The sequence below is a fragment of the Puntigrus tetrazona genome, chromosome 5, assembly GCF_018831695.1.
Source record: "Puntigrus tetrazona isolate hp1 chromosome 5, ASM1883169v1, whole genome shotgun sequence".
In the NCBI taxonomy this organism is placed as follows: Eukaryota; Metazoa; Chordata; class Actinopteri; order Cypriniformes; family Cyprinidae; genus Puntigrus; species Puntigrus tetrazona.
This window is the reverse complement of record NC_056703.1, coordinates 6101223-6121524: the sequence shown is the minus strand read 5'-3', so window position 1 is coordinate 6121524 and position 20302 is coordinate 6101223. Positions and strand designations below refer to the sequence as shown.

Sequence of the window (20302 nt, the reverse complement as noted above, 5' to 3'; positions counted from 1 at the left end):
GTCAGCGTTTTTTCAGTAAATATTTCTATAGCCAAAATGTGCTGGGTTTTCTCTAGCTTTTCAATTGTTACAAAACAACAATTTAACAATATTTACTTAACACTAAACATTTCTTATACGTACCTTTACTTATCGGCAAAGCACAATTTAACTTAAAATGAGTTGAAAGTTAGAAAAATTATTGTTAACTGTTAATAAATATTGTTGGCCATTTTCTTTCAAATCATTACAAAATATTACAGATCCCAATTGGAACAGTATGTATGAGTGTTATAACGTATTAACAGAGCTGTTTTAACTATTACTATCATTATTACTGTCTTGCTTTTCCTATTTTGTTTTGCATGCATGAATGAAAAAATGCATGAACGTGTTACTGAACAGTTGACTAGTAACACTTTAAGCGCAGATTTGGACTTTAAACCCTGGGCTACAAGCAGATGCGCCGTGGGCTGGTGCAAATACACACACATTTATATGTAATTTATATGCATTATACATAAAATATACATATATACTGTATGTATAAAACACCATTGACCCAATACCTTAAAACCATTTGCTTTAATGAGCCCGGCTTCTAAGCGAACACACAACACTATTACTTAGAGTTACTCAGTCGTAACTAAAGTGCTGTTGAATTTAATCCTGTGTTCCACTAACGAGCCATAACAAACATGGCGCAGAGCTCCATATATCTAAACCTGTCCAAAGCAAAAGTTAGTTACACACCCACATGGATAATGCAATCAGAATGTAATTCATACAGTCCATTCAAGGGGTATCTTAAATTGCAGTGGCACATCTTTAAAGATCACAAGAGGCTCTAAACGTTTCAGAATGGTGATCTGTGTTTCCAAAACATAAAATCACATGAATATAATGGCAGTCTGGTTAAGGTGCTTTGAAGTGCACTTTTTTCTGAGAACTAATTTGTTTGAAGACTTTGCCCCACTGTGTTTGTACATAGAGGTGAGAATCAAGTGTAGCAGACATGAAATAAAAGTTAGCAGCAACGACAAAGTGAAACCGACTGACCTTGCTTATCCTGTCCGGCCCGGCTGTCCCAGCCCAGAAAGTGCAAGTTAGCCAGGGCCCGTGTGATTTTTTCATCAACCGCCGTGCATCTGTGCTCTCCGTTAAATTCTGATGTTCCTGGGGCTTCTCTCTGGCTGAAATTTCCCTGTTCACAAATATTGAGCCCCTGTTCTGCTAGGCTTTCCAATCGAAATAATTCCCTTGGATCACAAACCCCGTCTGTCCCATGCCGGCCAGTCTGGTCTAGATGGTTAGTCTCAGATGAAAACATTTTCTCTGGGCAGAATTTCCTTAAGATATCCTGATAGCTGCTGGACGTCAAGTTCATGAGCTGCTCCGCCAGCTCTTGGGCCTTGTCCCGTACGTACTCCAGAGACAGCGGTCCTGAATCGCAGAGGAGGCTCATGGGACCCGTGCCGTCCCTCGAACAGCAGTAGACCTCCACAGACACTTTCTCTGGAACATCGTGGCCTTGATGGAGAAAAAGTGAGAAAGGTTCAAACAGGTTAAATTATACCTCTTCTATTTGCTGATCGTGAACTACGTTTTAATCATGTTGTCTAACCACGCAATTGGCTTTATTTTGTTTCCGTCAACTTTTTTAATTTTTGTAATTTGTTTAGCTTCGTTTTACAGCATCTTAAACAAGAAGTTACGGAGGGAAGGACAAGTCTTTCAATATCACCCTAAAAACTAGGGTAATATTTGTACGTAACAGTATTGTCTTGTGTTACGGCCTTGATTCAGGTCACATGGCAAAAAAACAAAAACAGGATGTTATGAACACTGGAACTTTATAATATAGCGAGAAATCAGGCGTTGACTTATTTTTGCTTTCACAGACACTTAAAACCATCGGGTAACATAAACTCATATCTCTATTTCATTAGGTTTTAGGAGTGAACCGTTTTTTTTAGGTATCTGTTGCCTTCTAACTATTCGTTTCCATAGAAACACTTATTCATTACACCTAAACATAAACAAACAAGCACTAGTGTTATAGAGCACTAAGGACAGTGAATATGAATGATAATCATTTTAATTCTAGGTAAGACTACAGCACACCTATAATAATAATGAGGACACAGAGCAACAATAGCGTTGGAATGATGTGTCCAGCCAATACAGTTACCGTTATAGCTATCAATCCTGATTAATTCAGTGTCTCACCAGGCACAGTGAATTTAATCGAGCCTTCATCCTCCGCCCTGTGAGCGGTGGTTACGTGGTGAAGGGACGAGCCCACAAGAACCACATAGTAGTCAGCTTCTTCCTGAACCCTCGAAGACACCTGCAGCTTCGCACGGACCTCCACCTGACCCTGAGAGAAAGACAATTACATCCACATTATGATTTGCGCTACGCACGGTGTGCCATAATGAATTTGTCGGAAATATGTATATTCAAAGCCAAGACAAATCGTTGGAAGCGGAGCTTATTATTTAGCCAAATAAAGTTCGAAAATGAAACGGGGAGAGAGAAGATTGAGAGATTGTTGTTTTTGTTCATATTAGCTTGTTAATGCTGTTAATATGATGTCTGGTGCTGCAGTGTTGCAAGTGCACTGAAGATTGAGAGCATATGAGATTTCAGTTGGGCAATCTGGACCGCCAATTTCTTTGTTTTGGCAGCGTTAGATGAAAAAGGAGGATATGAAATGTTCTATATCGTTTCCAGCCATTTGCATGCGTTCACTGAATACTGGGCTCCTCCTCTACAGACTTGTTTTGCATGGTAATTTGGTTATGCCGCAGCAAAGGACATAGCTAAATCATGATGTAAATTTAAATAAAAAAAAAAAAAACCTACCCACCCACAAATCAGACTGAAACATTATTGTGACAAAGAAAATAATATTTAACAGAACTCATGCAGGAAATATTACTGCATAATGCTACTGGACATTTTTGTTTATTTGAACTATAACTATAACTAAGCATTTTATGAATATGTGTACCTACTTAGCTCACTTATGGGTACAAATCTGTCCCTAATATATGGTTATGTCTGACAAAATCTCTCTCAAATATTTTTATTGTAAAAATTCTAAACCTGTGTGTTAGGGTTAGAGTATAGTAGCTGCATGTAAAAAAACAAAAAAAGTCTATGCAATGTCCTCATCTAAACAGCAAAGTAATTGTAAGTAAGTAAGTGTGTGTGTGTGTGTGTGTGTGTGAAAGAGAGAGGAGCAGTAATTCTTAAAGTGTATCTGAAGTCTATGCCAAAGCTGTATGTTTATGTAAATAGGTCTTTCTGATCTCAGAAGCAGCTGCTGCTGTCAGACTGACACTATGAGAGACGAATGAAAATGAACTGATCGTACTGGTATTGAACCTGATTATAAAGCAATTACTTTCCTCTGAAATAAGATTCTAAAGGAAGTGTAAACAAAGTTAAAGTACAGATGAAGTTCGAATATGGGAAATGAATAAAATCTTGTTTATTTCATATTGGGAGTCTTAACTGCTGATTATTAGATTGTTGAAACAAAGTAATTAGGGTGATTAATCAGAGACTGGACTCGTTATCAAAAGCATGAGGTCATGCATCTCGTTTAGTACAGTTCTCAGCTCTGTTGTTTAATTAAATATCTACTATGATTAGTTCATTTATTTTCTCATCCAAACAAAATGTACAACTTATTGTGACTCTGATATGATGAAAAAGAAATTATTTTAACTGTATATGGCACAACATGCTATGAAATGATTTGTACAGTGAAGTGTTACCATCTATATATTTGTGTAATGCGCCACAGAACGATACGCTACGTCAAAAAAAGATCAGGTTTGAAGAAATAAAAATAGATATCCTAAAATAATACACAGCGGCTCTGTATAAGAACACAAGCAGACAAAAAAAAAAAAAAAAATCCACGAGCACAATCATTCATCAATGCAGGCATTCACATGCACTTACTAACACACACACACGACCCATAGACATTTACCCATAATTCCACGCTCCGATTTCATTAAACAGACCCTGGATCAAAGAAACACCCCGTAAAAAATGGAGGTGAACAGTAAATTCAGTCTTGCCCGAGGCATGTGTGTGACAAGGCACTTTTCTCTTTCTCACTCCATTCAACATAAAGCCCCCGTTTGATTGTTTGCCTTCCTTCACCAGACGTCTCCCTCACTTCCTGTCATTTAAGAGGCCCTGCAGAAATGGTGATGGAGGGAGAGAGGAGGGATCCAGAGCAGGTTTGGTGTGGGAATGAGGGAAAGGTAGTCTCTGCTATTTTCTCACACATAGAGATGAACGATGAGCATGGGATTCTCTGCTCCTCCTCTCTTTTCTTTCTTCACTCCGTCTCGGTTATGTCCATCTCTGTTTCCACACGGTCCTGCCTGTCATTTTATAGCAGATCTAACAGATCCAGTTTTAGTTCTGCTTGCAAACATTACGGGTATTGTGGGCAAAATCTTACAACATGAGTCACGTTTAAAAACGGTGTCTGTTTTAATCACCATGTGGTGCTTTCCATTTTTAGATAATCCAGTAAAGTAAATATTAAAAACAAGAACGGTAATCGATTATTTCTTCATTGTTTTGGAAACTGGACAAAACCAAAATAATGAATTAATAACTCTGAAATGAAAGGAAAAACAGCTGCTTTATCATTTCAAGACTACACAAAAACATTTTAAGGATGATGTATTTCTGGAAAACAAGCCAAAAAGTACTGATTTAGATAATGGTGCTATAGTCAAATCTGCAATATTTACTGAACCTCGTGATTATATTTCAAATATTGATATGCAGCAGATGGAAAAGAGTATTTAGCAAGGGTATATTCTGTTCCTGTGTTTAGTCTTGCTGTTATAAATAAAGCGAAAAGAGCAGAAGCTGAATTACTGAGGGGCTGTTATTGTCAACCAGGTGGCTGCAGACTAGTTCCTGGAAGATCTCAATAATACACTGGTCCCTGTGGACGGCATCTGTGTGTTTCCTTACCGATGACATAACCGCTGCCACCTGAGAAGGGCGTGTATGGGTTCTCATGTTCAAACAGGATTCATGTGCAAATGCATGTTTAGCTTAGCATTGCTAATCAGCAGTGGCTGTGTCTTCTGTATCTTTTCAAATGTCTCACGGTTTACATCACCTTACGTTACGTGACAAAATAAAGCACGTTTTAAAAACTCAGAATAAAGCCATATTAGTCGAGGCGTTCGAAACGGGTTAAACGCCAAGTGGGGTTTTAATTATTCCCATTTCTAACCAGTAGAGTTAGTTTCAGAACAACGTGCCAAAGCTGGTGCCAAACCATCAACAAATAGGACTTTGTCACGTATTTACTGGAGGATAAGTCAATTCCATGATTCATCAAGAATTATTATACACCGTAGCAAACCTACAATTAAACATTACATTGTACGGTCATCGTTTTAACGTTTAAAAAGCTACGACTAAAAACCGTTCGTTTATAAACAGAATTTGCGAAGCACAATGAATGTCTCAAAACTTTTAAATAGTATCGATATGAATAATCGTGTTTTTGACAAACATAACATTTTTTCATGATTGATGTGAAATAGCTCCTCTGTCACGGCCGTTAAACTGCTGTCCGACTGACTGTTTATGTGTTAAAAATTGCAGATAAGAAAATAGTACCTTTCCTGTTTTACCATATGCTACTGCAATTTGTTGCGATTGCCATGAATTCTAATGATCAAATACAGATTTTATGGACATTGACCATCCAATATGTATAGATGGCGTAGTGGCGTTTCAAAAGACAAGCCACCTGACCGAACAGCTCAAGCTGACTATGAAATATGAACACTGTGCAAGGCATAATCTTCTTAGCGAGCTGAAATAGTATTTCTTTGAAATATCCTCTTTATTAGAGATAATGACCTGTTGGATTTTCTTTGATCACGGTGTTCCTGTCCCAACAAAACACGGAAAGAATGTAATATCTCTGAATATCTTTGTGGGAGTGAGCGTGACCTGGACTAACGGCCTCAAATGAGGGTAAAAATAGCAGAAAGGATTTTCACCAATTTAATAATGTGAAATTACATCACGTAATAAGGCAAACCCAAAGAACGCCGGTAAAAACGTGTTTGGTATGCTTCAAAAGCGATAAACCGATTAAATAAAAGATCTTTTTTAAATAAACAAGCTTCAAAAACAAAGCGTGACGCAGTCTTAGCAAACATCACATTTGACATGTTTAGTCAAATTTTGCCTTGCATGTGATTCCAACTGATATCCAAATCAGTACACGGACATAGGAAGAGCGGTGCGCAGGAATCTTTCGAACCACGAGGATCGTCCAAATAGTCCCCTATGCACTCAACGTGACTCAAGACTTCAGCTTTCCAAAGACGTCCGAGAGCACAGTACTGCATGCTTAATGGCATAATTCCTGAAGGAGTCATGCCAGCGGCCAGCACAGTCACGACCCACATCGCATAACACTCAGCATCCACCTCATGTTGAAGGCTGGACGTTAAGACAACCAACTGCTAGCTTAATCAGTATTTTCCAGTGCACAGACATAGTAATATTCTATCCGCTATACCATTCAAAAGTATAGGCTCCATAAGATTATATTTGTGTATATTTGTGAAATATTATCAAAACACGCGTTTTTTATTTTAAGATCATTTAAAATGGCATTCATCCCTGCGATAGCAACACTTTTGATTTTTTTTAAATGTTACTCCAGCCTCCGGTGTCACAAGAACCTTCGGAAATCCTTATATTTAGAGGTCCTCCTCGGCATCAAAAAGTTTGAAAACCACAGCAAAAGATATTGTATCGCACTCCCAGCACTCTGTGGTTCCCTATCTGGAGTTTATTCGGTGTTATCTGAAAAAAATACTTGACAGACAAACAGAGAGGCCTTTTCCTCAACGCCGTTTGTTCCAGTCAAACATCAACACAGCTCTCCTCACTTCACAAAAGAAACCGTACGCAGAGCCAGACATTACTATCTCCTTAATGATGTTTGTAAAACAAAACATGTCAAATACGTCTCCGTATCTCTGCTGTGCGCAGCGTGAGTGCTTCTTATCATTCTAAGAAGACATGTTTATATAACCTCTGTTTTAAAGCTGCAGTCTGCAGGGTTTTTTTGCTTTCAAAATATACAAAATTAACATAAGGGAGTAGTACATCAAGAATGCATTTAGCAAACAGTGTTCTGTTCTGTTATGTTTTGGTTACAATGTTCTTCCATAAGACGCACGCACTTTTGTTTATTAACCACTAGAGCGCCAAAAGTTACGTACTGCTTCTTCAAGAGTCTGGACAAACTAACGAGAGTGTAAGCATTTCATCTACAGATCTAGGCTCAGATGTACTAACATTGTGCATCATCCAGCGCAAACAGTCTTTTGCCATTAAAACGGGCTTAGTACCGTAAGGATTTACTAAAGACGCGCAGCGCTTTTTGAAAATGAACAAAATGGGTCTACGGGTTTGTAGTGACATGAGGATGAGTGACTGACTGCAGAATTGACATTTTTGAGTTTTGCATATTATTACGGATCTAGTAACATCACATAAACTCAATAAAAAGTTACTAAGGCTCTAATGTGGTAGGAAAACCGTATTCTTAGCGACATTAAGGGCTTTACCAGCCAGGTGATTTGAAACTTGCTCTCCTTGACTGTGACTCATTAAACATTCCTCGTGGCTCTGCGCACCAGGTGAGACTCGGGTCTGGCCAACAATATCCAGACACACCCTGGCACACAGGGCCATGCTAACACACACACACACACACACACACACACACACACACACACACTGAACCCACTCTGATCCACTGAAGGAGCACATACAGTACAGTCATGATGGCCTCGGTTAATAACGTCCACACCCACTTGCTTCATTTAAAAAGTCGTGGCAAGAGCGAAGCAGCTACAGCTGTTTGTTTAGCTCAACCATAAGGACTACAACGTTCGTCTGTTTTCCTCAAGTGTAACCTCCCATTCAAATATCTCGTGCCGTGAACCCACGGCTGGAAAATAACAATTCTCTTCCAGGTTTTAAAACTACAGGCTTTCATGAAAAAAAACAAATAACATTTTGAATAAAATATATTGCTTTCCTCTAAAATATTAAGTAGCAGAACAGAATTGTTATCTGAAGGATCATGAAGACTAGAGTAAACGGCTGCTGAAAATTCTGATTTTGAAAAAAAAAAATACACTTTAAAAGGTCAAGTCATCTCAGCCGTTTTAAATCAAATTAAATAAAGTAAATTAAATTAAAAAAGATTTTTCACAATATTATTTTTTACTGTGTTTTTGATCAAATAAATAGCAAACATAAGAGACTTCTTTCAAAACTGACGACATAATTTTTGGTGTGAAAAAAATATATGCCTTTGGTTCATATATAAACCATTTGTTCAGATAAAGAATCACATCTTTGAAAAGTGAAAAACCACACTAGGTACCACTTACGTAGGAACACCTGAAAGCATTTAACACACACACACACACACACACACACACACACACATAAACACACACTAATTGCTTTTAGCTCTGAGTGAATGAGACTGTTTGTCTGCAGTGCCGTACTGGGAGTTACTATGCAAGTCTGCTATAAACTCTCAACATATCCCCTTACAATAACACATTATCCCCATCACAGTCACACACACCTTCAAAAGCTTACACAACTAACACATAGTGCCCCTCTTTCATAATGAGGTCACAGAGAAGGATTGTGCGACTCTCTCGTTCACCCCACACACTGATTATACAGCTGAGCCAGCAAATGATGAAGAGCTTGAGAATTCACAACGGACTCCTGTCCAGGCATCAACACCTCTCAAACATCTACTCCTGCAGCCTGGGGCTTAAAGATTGGGACTGGTAAAAAAAGTTGGAGGAGTGACCCAGGTTTCACCAGCAGAAATGCTCCGGTCAATTTGTAAAAAAAATAAAAATACCGGTAAACATTATTGTAATGTTTAAACATAAGTGCTATATGTTTACATGGGACACGGTCATTGGTTTGATTCCTCAAACATGCACATATGGATTAAACTTGATGGCTACCGTCTACTGTAAGTGGCTTACAATAAAACTGGCTGCCAAATACATATAAATGTCATTTAAGTACCTTCATTAGAAATTCAGGCTAAGGGAGCTGTAAATAATTACACAAGGTGGAAAAAGTCTACTACAGCAGTGTAATGTTTTCTTAGTAATAATCTAAGGATGTTAATAAAGGGAACAAACTTTAACATCCAGTTAGTTGGAAGTCAGGTAAGGTGACGAGATTTTCGAGATTTTCTTTTGTTGTCTGCCGCAACGACAAGAAATACTGAATAGCCAGGAAGGCTAACCCTCCAGAAATTGAAATCAGGTAAAGGTTTGTAGAAGAAAGCTAAAGTTTGCCCGTAAATAAACGATGGTTGCATGATAAACAGCACCATCACTACGTTTCAGAGCATCTCCTATTTAGGCTAATCTTTATTTAAAATCTAGACGTTGGAAAGTTCGAGTTAGAAAGGTTTGCAGTGGTGTAAATGAAGTTTAGACCACAACACAACAAAACATCTGACCGAAACAAAAAGTTCAAAAATGCCCTATTCTATGATGTCTTGTAGCAAAATAGTGCAATTTCAGCAGTGTAAAGTTTTCTTAGTAATAATCTAAGGGAGTAAATGAAGGGAACAGAATAATAGCTAGTTAAACATTAAAAGTCAGGTAAGGTGCCATTTCATCACAATCTTAAAGTTTAGAGACTTTCCTTTGTTCTCTGCCGCAATGACAAGAAGTAATAAACAGCCAGGTAAAAGTTGGTCATTTAAAGACAAAAAAAGCATTCTGTCAACATTCGTTCAAACATTCTTCAAAATATCAAAGCTATTCGGGTCTGAAGTAACGTGAGGATGAATGAATAATGAAAGAACGTTCGTGTTCGGGTGTATTATCTCTTAAAGACACAACAGCTGTACCTACTTCCAAACACACAATTTCACAAGACTGAGGTAATGAGCAACTGTACAACACCATTTGCATGCAAGTTAGACTTTCCATTAATGTTTTCTATAACAACAAAATGCGGAAGCTTGGATGACCAAAATGGTTTCTAGAGTGGTTTTCTCTCATGCATATGTACATGTAAAGTCAGAATGAACAGACAGAATAAAATCTTATAAGTCGAACCGAGAGAGACAGGACAACCGGAAAAAAAAAGTGAAGAAAAAGAATGAAGATCGTTCCGTCACACTCACGTAAAGCGGCACCTCTCCGCTGCTGAGCTCCATTACAGCGACAGCACCTGAAAAAGAAAGTGCACATGTATAAAACACGGCAAAGACGCACACCCACAAACACACCACCTTAAACCAAACACATCTGTACAAATAACTGCATATGAGCAGAACAGACCCTCGCATGTGAGCGCCGCACGATATGTGGAGACCAGTTTGCAAAACTCACAGAGAACAAGCGTCTATTCACCACAAAAACAAAACGTGACATTTTAACCGAACGCTGGCTCGGAGGGAGAAAGACAATATAGTACGCAAGCAACAAAAAGCCAGTACAGCAAGAGTATTTAACTGTCCATTATGGCCAGTCACAAACAAACACGAAAAACAAGGGCATCACAATGAAACCTCGCTGTCTGTCCGTCCGTCCTTTCATTTCGCTGACTCATAGTCACCTGACTTCTCTTTTAATTAGGCCAAATCCTCCGAGAGAGACGGGAACAAAAACCTTGCTTTTTAATTGGGACATGTTCACATGGCTGTGCGGACAACAGAGGGCTTAAGCTTTTGATCCTCCAAATGTCAGAACACAGCGTCCATCAAAACTCGCTCTCTGCTGCCATGTTCCCTCCTTTGCAGTCAACAGGTGGGAGAGCTAGATGACGCGTGCGGACGTGTACCTTCGGTTGTGAACTTGAGCTGTTATAAACTAAAAATAAAAGGTTTGAAAAAGAGGTTCTGTACGATGAAAATCGATGTGGTCCAAAAAACATCTTTTGTGGTGCACAGTCTGGAGGTTCTTTAGATGAGCGTTTGGAGTGCTGCGGGGAGGATGGAATTTAGTAGATTTTGCAATTTTGTAAAGTTTGGCCCATAAATGAACGGTGGTTGCATGATAAACAGCACCATCACTATGTTTCAGATAACTCATATTTAGGCTAATCTTTATCTAAAATCTAGTAGAAGTCGGAAAGTCTGAGTAACAGTGTAAATGAAGTTTAGACAGAGCACTGAAACAAAAAGTTTAAAAATGCTGACTTTCTCCTGGGTTTTCATACACAGGTGGTTTTCTAAAGAACTACAAAAATAAAAAAGGTGTTTGTGGAAATGGTTCTCTAATGGCATCAGAAAGTAAAACTAATCTAGGTTTCAGCTGCTGTCTTAAGGTGCGTCCCAAATCACGTACTTGCGCCCTATTCTATGATGTTTTGTATCATAACAGTGCAAGTAGTGCGTTCAACGAAAATTTCAAAAATAAAAAGTGCACTTTAAATTCCCAGATGCAGTCCTTAAATAACCGAAAAATTAAACGTGGAATGTTAGACACTTTATAAGAATAGCTCACCCCCAAAAACTATTCTACGTTGTGAAGGGGGAGGGGCTATCAGACTCTGATTATTAATACCAAAAATAACTTTATATAATTCATACACTACATGGTTGATCGCATAGTGCATAAGTATATAAGTGCATAGTATATAGCGTGTCATTTGAGACGCCGCCTTTCTTTTTAAGAGATTATTACAGAATGTGTTTGGTCATGGTCTTCGTGTTATGGGTTTCAGCATTCTATTCTTTTGGACAGGTGTGAACCACAAAGGAAAGTGTAAATAAGTACAAGACATTAAAAACAAGAGTCCTGTTTGTTGTTTTCACACAAACGCTAGCGTAGCGGGCGACTTTTCATGAGACGATGACGTCACCTGTAACTCAATACAGCCTACAGATCCAATAACGCATACACTCTCACACAAACACACTGTGAGACAGAAACCATGAATGCTCCGTAGTTAGATGGAGTCGAACGCCCCTGGTGAACGTAGCCCAAACGTATGCTGTATGTGAATATATACGCATGCAAAAATGAATGCGTAAATAAGGAAAACATGAGGAAAAAGAGATGGTTTTGCTGGGAGCTCAGAGACTCTGATTGACCTTTAGATGCAGACTGAGCCACTGTTACACAATCCCAAGAAGGGAACCAATATCTTCTGACCATCTAACCCACCACAGTAGGCCAGCAGGTGCTCTAGAGTTCAAGAATGATGGAAAAATTATATTTTAGGAGTCTTTCTGTATACGTAGTATTTATCTTTTTCTCGCACACAGCAGCAAATTCAGTTTTACCTGGAAGGCATTAAAAGGGTTTGGAGCGTTATCAGGGCTTTTATGGCGTAATTGCCACACCTTGCCATTTTAAAAAACAATGATTCTATGATACCAACTGAAACCGACAGGTCTTAAAACAAACAATCTCCAACACACACACACACAAACACTCAGAGAGACAAAACACAAACAGAGTGAGTGAACGAGAGAGAGAGACAGACAGACAGAGACAGAGAGAGAGAGACAGAGAGAGAGAGAGAGACAGAGAGAGAGAGAGAGAGAGAGAGAGAGAGAGAGAGAGACACAGAGAGAGACACAGAGAGAGAGAGAGAGAGAGAGAGAGAGAGAGAGAGAGAGAGAGAGAGAGAGAGAGAGAGAGAGAGAGAGACAGAGAGAGAGAGAGAGAGAGAGAGAGAGAGAGAGAGAGACAGAGAGAGAGAGAGAGAGAGAGAGAGAGAGAGAGAGAGAGAGAGAGAGAGAGAGAGAGAGAGAGAGAGACAGAGAGAGAGAGAGAGAGAGAGAGAGAGAGAGAGAGAGAGAGAGAGAGAGAGAGAGAGAGAGAGAGAGAGAGAGAGAGAGAGAGAGAGAGAGAGAGAGAGAGAGAGAGAGAGAGAGAGACAGAGAGAGAGAGAGAGAGAGAGAGAGAGAGAGAGAGAGAGAGAGAGACAGAGAGAGACACAGAGAGAGAGAGAGAGAGAGAGAGAGAGAGAGAGAGAGAGCAGAGAGAGACAGAGAGAGAAAGAGAGAGAGAGAGACAGAGAGAGACAGAGAGAGAGAGAGAGAGAGAGAGAGAGAGAGAGAGAGAGAGAGACAGAGACAGAGACAGAGAGAGACAGAGAGAGAGAGAGAGAGAGAGAGAGAGAGAGAGAGAGAGAGAGAGAGAGAGAGAGAGAGAGAGAGAGAGAGAGAGAGAGAGAGAGAGAGAGAGAGAGAGACAGAGAGAGAGAGAGAGAGAGAGAGAGAGAGAGAGAGAGAGAGAGAGAGAGAGAGAGAGAGAGAGAGAGAGAGAGAGAGAGAGAGAGAGAGAGAGAGAGAGAGAGAGAGAGAGAGAGAGAGAGAGAGAGAGAGAGAGAGACACAGAGAGAGAGACACAGAGAGAGAGAGAGGTGCCCTGAGTGACCCGTGTCTGCTTGGGTTTCTTTGGGTGAAATCAAGCTGACTTCAGCCAGACGCACTCAGATTCCACCTGCAGCCTACTGACACATGCCAGATGTCCTCTGTATCACTCTGTGTAACCTTTAATCCATCACAATTGCATTCGACCTTTAACAGGTCAAAATGGCCGCAAAGGAAAGAAATGAGGTTTTCGAGCACTTGCACTAAAGTCTGGTGATTTGGTGAAACCTACTTTAACATTTCGGTTCCCGGGACCACTGAACGAATCAGTGCAGTGCGTTTTGGGAATGTCTTTGCAAAGAACAAGTTCAAAACAGGGTTGTAATCTTTAACTAAAGCTTTACTTAAATTCAATAAAGTTGTATCGTAAATGTATTACTACACTTGAAAAAGGCTAATTACCACATAAAGTGAAATTCAAATATAAATGCAACAAAAGTGCATTACAAAACTACTAAAACTTTGACTAAATCAATAAAAAGCTACATAAAAAAAGCATACAAATAATACTAAAACAAACAATGGTTCAGGATGATGATGCTCTATTGCATTTTCTTGGAAAGGTTATTAAATAACTATCATAAGTAACATCTATAATTTACATAAAAACATACGTAGCATCTATAAATTGAGTTATATTCAGTAATAGTAAGTTTGTTCCTCAAAAAAAAAACTGTTTAAAATAAGGCATGTACAATGGTAGTAAACTGGGTCAATAAAGACAATAACAGCTTTTATTAATTATATAGTTTTAAATCACATGGCCTATGTGCAACATGATTTTAGCATTGAAAAAAATGACCTGTTTTACACCTTTTAAGAAAGTCTAAGTGATAACAAAATGATCGCTGAAATTATTCACGGTAGTCAACCTTACGCCGCAAGCACCGATTTGAGCTCAACTTATATCCAACTTGGGAAAATTCCCGTAAAGCGACATTTTCTTTTAGAAAGTGGCTAGACTAATATTAGTGGGATGTTCGCTAGCTACCCCGTAGGCCTGCGAAGCATTCTTTTGTTGCTTCTGTTTGCTCAGTATTCAACAGAGCAAAGAAAAGAGACAAAGACTGATGAGGAGCGCACTTCAAAGTGCCTTTCATGCCAAACCCTCCTTATTTCTCTTTCTCCGGCCTGAAAGTGAGGGCTGGGACTCGCTCGGGCCGCGCCATTCACGCAGGATACAACAGAGGAAGGAGGAAGTCGAAATCGCTCCCGATTACCGGGACACAGTGCCCTCGACCCCTCTCCTCTCTGCGTCCTCCAGTTTGGCTCCGATGCAACCTCCGGCCTCGAGTGTGTACCTAATATTCTGTAAACACAATCACGGCTGCAACCTCAACATTGTCCAATCAAGTGCTTTAAGTGCTAGACGGCCACAACCGTAATACGGTTTCAATTGACTAACTTGAGTCTGATTAGCAAGGAGTGAACCAAATCATAAAACTGATTGACGGGGTAAAAGTTAAGGATCTTCTTTCTTACACGTGCTTGTTCACAAACACACAGGTTCAAGTTAGAGATGCAGTTAGTGTTTAAGTCACTGCAGGGCTCCAAGTAAACATGCTGTAATTAAATCTGAACAGCTGCTCCCAACAATTACAAGCCAGGAAACTGGCAGGTTGAAGTATGTACATTACGCCGATAATATTAATCCAAATCCAAAACATTCTGTGCATTTAAACGCATTGTTGCTGCAACCGCTGGTGCGTCCATGTGCAATATGAACAATAATGGCCGAAAAACTGGTAAAACAAGGGGCGTCACAGATAAAAATGAATTTATTGCATTCACTGCTCTAAATAAAATCGAGCGCAAATGTATTTTAAACCGATGTAAACAAGGTACATGCTAAACCTGACAACATTTTTCCCGTGCGCTCCAGTTCCCATAGCTGCGACTGTCAACTGACTACAAACAATGACAGCTTTCACTGGAGCTTCCTTTTTTTTACTCTCCCCCGGGAAAACTTCACCGTAATTCCAAAAACGCTTTTCGAAGGCGAAAAGAAGATTCCGCGGGAGTGAAAAAACGCCACTTCCCAGCACTTTAAAAGAAAGCGCGTCCGCACCTGTGCGAGGCGCGCGACAGCGGGGCTCTTACCTCACTCCATGCGAGTCTAAAACCTTCAACTTCCGAAAGCGAGGCTTTTGAAAGCGCTTGTGTCCTGCCCGTACGTCCGTGTGCGTGACTCGCGCTCGCGCGACGCCGACTGTTTTGAATGGACACACGGGTTACGGATGCGCCGCCGGTGCTCGAGCTCTTCAAAGCCGTGCGTGACGCTAGCCCCGCCCCCCAACGGCCTCATGAATATTAAGTAGGCTACTTCTCCGAACGCCGCTGAAAAGGTAACCAAGCAACGTCAGTCAGACTAAATTAATATTCATGAGCCGAACCTTCACAATAGTAGGGCTTGTGCGGAGAGAAGTCACGTGTTTAGGGACCGCGCATCGTCAGGCTGGTTTACCTGTTAATCTTTACTCGCGTTCAGACTTGTTAAACACATTTTGTAAAATTAGTGTGTACTATACCAAAACAGCAGCAATTAAACAAGCACGAAGCTGATAAGAGTAATGAAACATCTTATGAACAAACTGCATGCTGTTTTTGGCCAGTTCAGTATGAAATATTATTTTCAGAAATGCAAAGGCAAAAAGTGTCCTACGTAAAGTAGTAACCTCTGTGTTTAAGCCAGATGTGATCCGTGTTATGCATAACGAAAATCGTGTTAACATGCTTGTGAAACATGATATGCAACCACTATCCTAAAGCATCTAACACATACCGTGCCTGGTCGGTATAGATTAAAAAGACACGTCAAGATGTGTCTCTTAATGTCAGGGGATCGCTTTACCCAAAGTGCTCTGGCAATTGAACAGGAAATGGGAGAGGAAGTCAATCAGTGCGCCCGCCCTTCCTGTCTGTTCTCCAACAGCCTGGACTGAGTCCAAAGATCACAGACAGCGTTTTACCAGAAAACCTACCGAAGTCTGTGCTTCTTCAGTTACAGCAGAGTGCCACCTAGCGGAGATGTTCAATGAGTGAAAAACACCGTGCGCGAATCTGCGTAAAAGTCATCTTTCTTGGCATAACTGAGATAACTGAGCATAATTCTAATGGGTGACAAAATTATTTACTGTCACAGTATGAATAAATGAAACCGTCAAAATACCCTAATGTATATAATATTCGTATTTTGCATTGTTTATAGGTGTCTGTATATAAATTTCTGCCTCTCCGTGAACCTCTGGATGATGACCCTGTCTAATCTAACCCGAAAGAGAGAGAAAAAGACATTAACAAGTGTTAATTCTCACCGAATGCTGTGCATACAAAATGTTTGCATACAATTTTTTTAATTGTATCACTTTATTAAAGCATGATCTAAATCAGTACATTGTGTTTCAGTAGTATGGGTTTACACTGCCATCTTCTGGACATCACTACACAGAGGAGGCTCCGGGACGTGATGAATACACAAACTAGCATATACTTTTACTATTTTCACCATTTTAGAAAGCTGAAATAGTACCAGTGGTATACTAGAAGTCTATGATGTTCTGAAGTAATCAACAGCGACCTTTAGCCCATAACAGGTCCCATAGAGTGAGATTATACTTTATTAAATAGCGATGCAAATACAAATTTGTGTGGGATGTAAATATAAGCAACCTCAATAAAAAGGCCTACAAGTGTCCCGTATTTACTTTCTTTGGCAGGATCCTACTACTTTAAGAAGAAAACATCTCACTAATCTTTGTCAACTAAGCATGATAATGGACTATAGTGACTATAGTAGTTAGATGGTGACGTATAATGTGTATAATGAGAGTGAAGGAATGAACAGTTGAGAGAGTGGTTTGGCATGCAAGAAACGAGTTTTGATTGGTGATACGATTTTGGCCTCACCTGAAAATTAACAGTCGACATTAATGTAACCGGACAGCCGCCGCATGAGGTGGAAGAGAAGAAATCACCCACCGAGCGAACCACCATCCTTCCTGTGGACTGGAGCTGGGCTGTGACCCAAAAAGGGCCTTTAACCCTCTGATCTCTCCCATGAGCAAACGCACAAACACCACCAAACATATAAAAACCACCGGCAACAGCGCCCCATCGCAATCTTTCCGTCTGACTCCCTCGCCCTGTGAGGGATTTGGGATCGCGCCACGGCCCACGTCCTCGCTGCGCGGAACAGCAGGGGAACCCGAAAAAGACCGGCCGCCAAAGCTCCAGCATGGATATCCGAATAACGGAGAAATTCTACTGACTGGAAGAACACGCGAGGCACTTTATTGGCCTAAATACTCCCACCGCTGCCCCTCTTTGGCTCCTGCTTCAGTCGCAGCATCAGCCCTGAGTGACAACAACCTCCTGTTCTCACATCTCAGAGCACGCAGAGATGAATAAAGGAAGAGAGCTGACCAAAAAAAAAAGTCAAATCCCAAACAGCACTACCATCCAATTACGCTTGACAGCCTACGAAGAAATGACAGTTTAAAAAGCAAAATAAGACTAATACTGGCAAGCCTGCATCACGTTGTACATCTGTAAACAATATATCAGCAGGTCGAATGCTGTTGTGGTGTGTGTCCTTTGCACGTTGTTGGTGTGCGTCTATATGAAAGTCGCGTAGGCCCAAGTTTGACCCTTGTGTCCAAAAGCGTGATCTTCGGGGACACAAGAGCCTGCACCGCTACACGACCCTTTCAGTCAGCCTCCGACGGCCCTAACATTTCGGGAAGCTAACATTTCACAGCACTTCCTTGGAAATTTTCGACTTACCAAACTCCATCAGAAGCCACCGAACCGGAAGGCTGCGCAAAGAAGAAACCACAGGATCGGCGAAAACAGGAGACCATTTTCCACTATGATATACACTTAGCGTATTTTAATGAAAATATTCGTGTCGCATAATGGCTTGCTGAAAATATAACACTTTTACATCAAACATGTTATTTTTTTTTATTTTAAAGTGGTGTTAGAATATGTTAGTGGTGTTAGAAAACAGCCTACAGTTAAGATAAAAATCTAAAATGTTCATAAAAAATAGTTTGGGATGTGTAAACGTGTTCATATGAGCGTCAGTCATTTGCGATCATTTATTTTTGTGTAATGTTGCAACTCACCAGGGAAAGCAATGCACTTTTAACCACAAGTACGTCACACTTTTTAGGTCAATTTGATTGTCAATTATGACTTTCATGTCATAAATCCAGCTTTATATCTCGTAATTATAATTTTATGATTTGCAAAATTGTGATTTACGAAAGCATTTTGTTTTTGGTGAACATATTCTTGGCTTGAGGGCATAATTGTGTCATTAAAAAACAAAAATGATGATAATAATAATAATAATAATAATAATAATAATAATAATAATAATAATAATAAATACCAAAATTCAAGTGATGCATAAAACAGAAAAGTTGGAGGAAAGAAACATAAAAAGCTATGTCACAGTCAAGTTTTATTTATTAATTAGGGAGTAAAAAATAACTAAAATAACTTTAATAATGGTACAAAACTATTTATATTGTCAGTATAGCCTCATTTTTAAACTATTAATCTACTCTAAGGTTCAGCAAAAGTTTTTAACGAATAGTGAATTTTGTGTGTTTGTGTTGGAACAGATTTTTTATTTTCATTTTTTACTTGGATTAATCAAATTCTTCAAATCACTTTCAATCCTATCCGGCATATAAAACAGACTTTGATTATTCTGTTAAGTGCTGTAGCTCAAACAATGCAAATTCAGCCTTTCGTATTTGTCCAAGATCATTAATACTTAAGATACTCTGTAATCCATTGGCTCAATCGGCATTATTATTTTGTTCTTGGTAATTACAGAAACAGGTCAAATTATGCTCTGGAAATTCTTCTGTTTGAATAGCCTTGAACAGAACGTAGCCTCGGCATTTTCACGGAAAGCGCATCTTCTGAGGAGTTTTGACGAACAATCGAGACGCGCGGGCGACTGAAAATGGCCTTTATGAATATCATTGCTAGCAGAACATGATTTTATTGGGGATTGGGGTGAAATTTACTTTTGAATGAAGCGGGCCTTCCAGCGCCAGAAAAAAAAAAAAGATTAGTGGAACATAAGCTGGTTAAGTCCTAAACAAGAGCTTAAAATGCTGCCTCATCCCGCAAAGTCCTTAATCACGCAGTTAAGAAATCTCCACTTTGGAGCTTTAGAGGCATGTGTGTGAATTAGTCTCACAGTCAACTCAAAACAAACAAAGAGTTAAAGCCATGAAACACGAGGGGTCAGAGTCAAGCAAAAACAGCAAGCAGCTGAATTAGATCCTTCAGATCAGCCTCAAGCTCTTCTTAAGAGAAAAAATAGCCTGTTGCAATGTACGAACCAGCGGCCTTCAACAGCGCAACACTTTCGCAGCAAAGTGCATTTTTAAGCGCATCGGGATCTGGTTGTGATCGTGCATATTTCCAGAGAGGTTTTCTTACAATTCTCCTGCACAGAAACAGTGAACTTCACATAGAGGACGGTAAAAGACAGACAATAGAAAAGGTACCATTTCCCGTTTAATCGACTTTGAGAAAGAAGGCATCGATTTGAGCGTTCCCATTGGTGGCGCGTATTTAAAGATCGGGGTTAAAGGCCGGTAATAGTGTCTGTTTCAATCGCCGGGCATAAATTCCTTCATTAAAACGGGGGGTCTGGACAAACGGCGCACTGGAGAGTTAGTGAGAACACAAAAGTGAATGGAGCTTAGAGGCCGCTAAAGCAGAACTTTGACAGGTCATGTAGAAATATTAAGCATATCCAGCGTAATCTGATTAGCATTGTGCAACCAGAAGGAAAAACTAGCAATATGAACGCAT

The 20302-nt window shown here is 39.8% G+C and overlaps 1 protein-coding gene across 8 annotated transcripts in view; it reads right to left on the bottom strand.

Annotated features, from left to right (window-relative positions):
• The window catches only part of arhgef28a (Rho guanine nucleotide exchange factor (GEF) 28a), a 56691-nt gene extending 40961 nt beyond the window's left edge, over window positions 1-15730 (bottom strand). For 5 of the 8 annotated variants that reach the window (XM_043239164.1, XM_043239171.1, XM_043239169.1 and 2 more), the window contains exons 1-4: window positions 15560-15729; window positions 10256-10302; window positions 2209-2359; window positions 1039-1509 (exon numbers count right to left, since the gene is read on the bottom strand). In XM_043239164.1, the coding sequence (XP_043095099.1) occupies window positions 1039-1509; window positions 2209-2359; window positions 10256-10288 (655 nt within the window). In that variant the 5' untranslated portion in view covers window positions 10289-10302; window positions 15560-15729. Of the gene's footprint in view, window positions 1-1038; window positions 1510-2208; window positions 2360-10255; window positions 10303-15559 lie in introns of all 8 variants that reach the window. The other 3 variants (XM_043239165.1, XM_043239167.1, XM_043239170.1) reach the window with 1 other exon arrangement.
• Between the last annotated feature and the right edge of the window lie 4572 nt (window positions 15731-20302).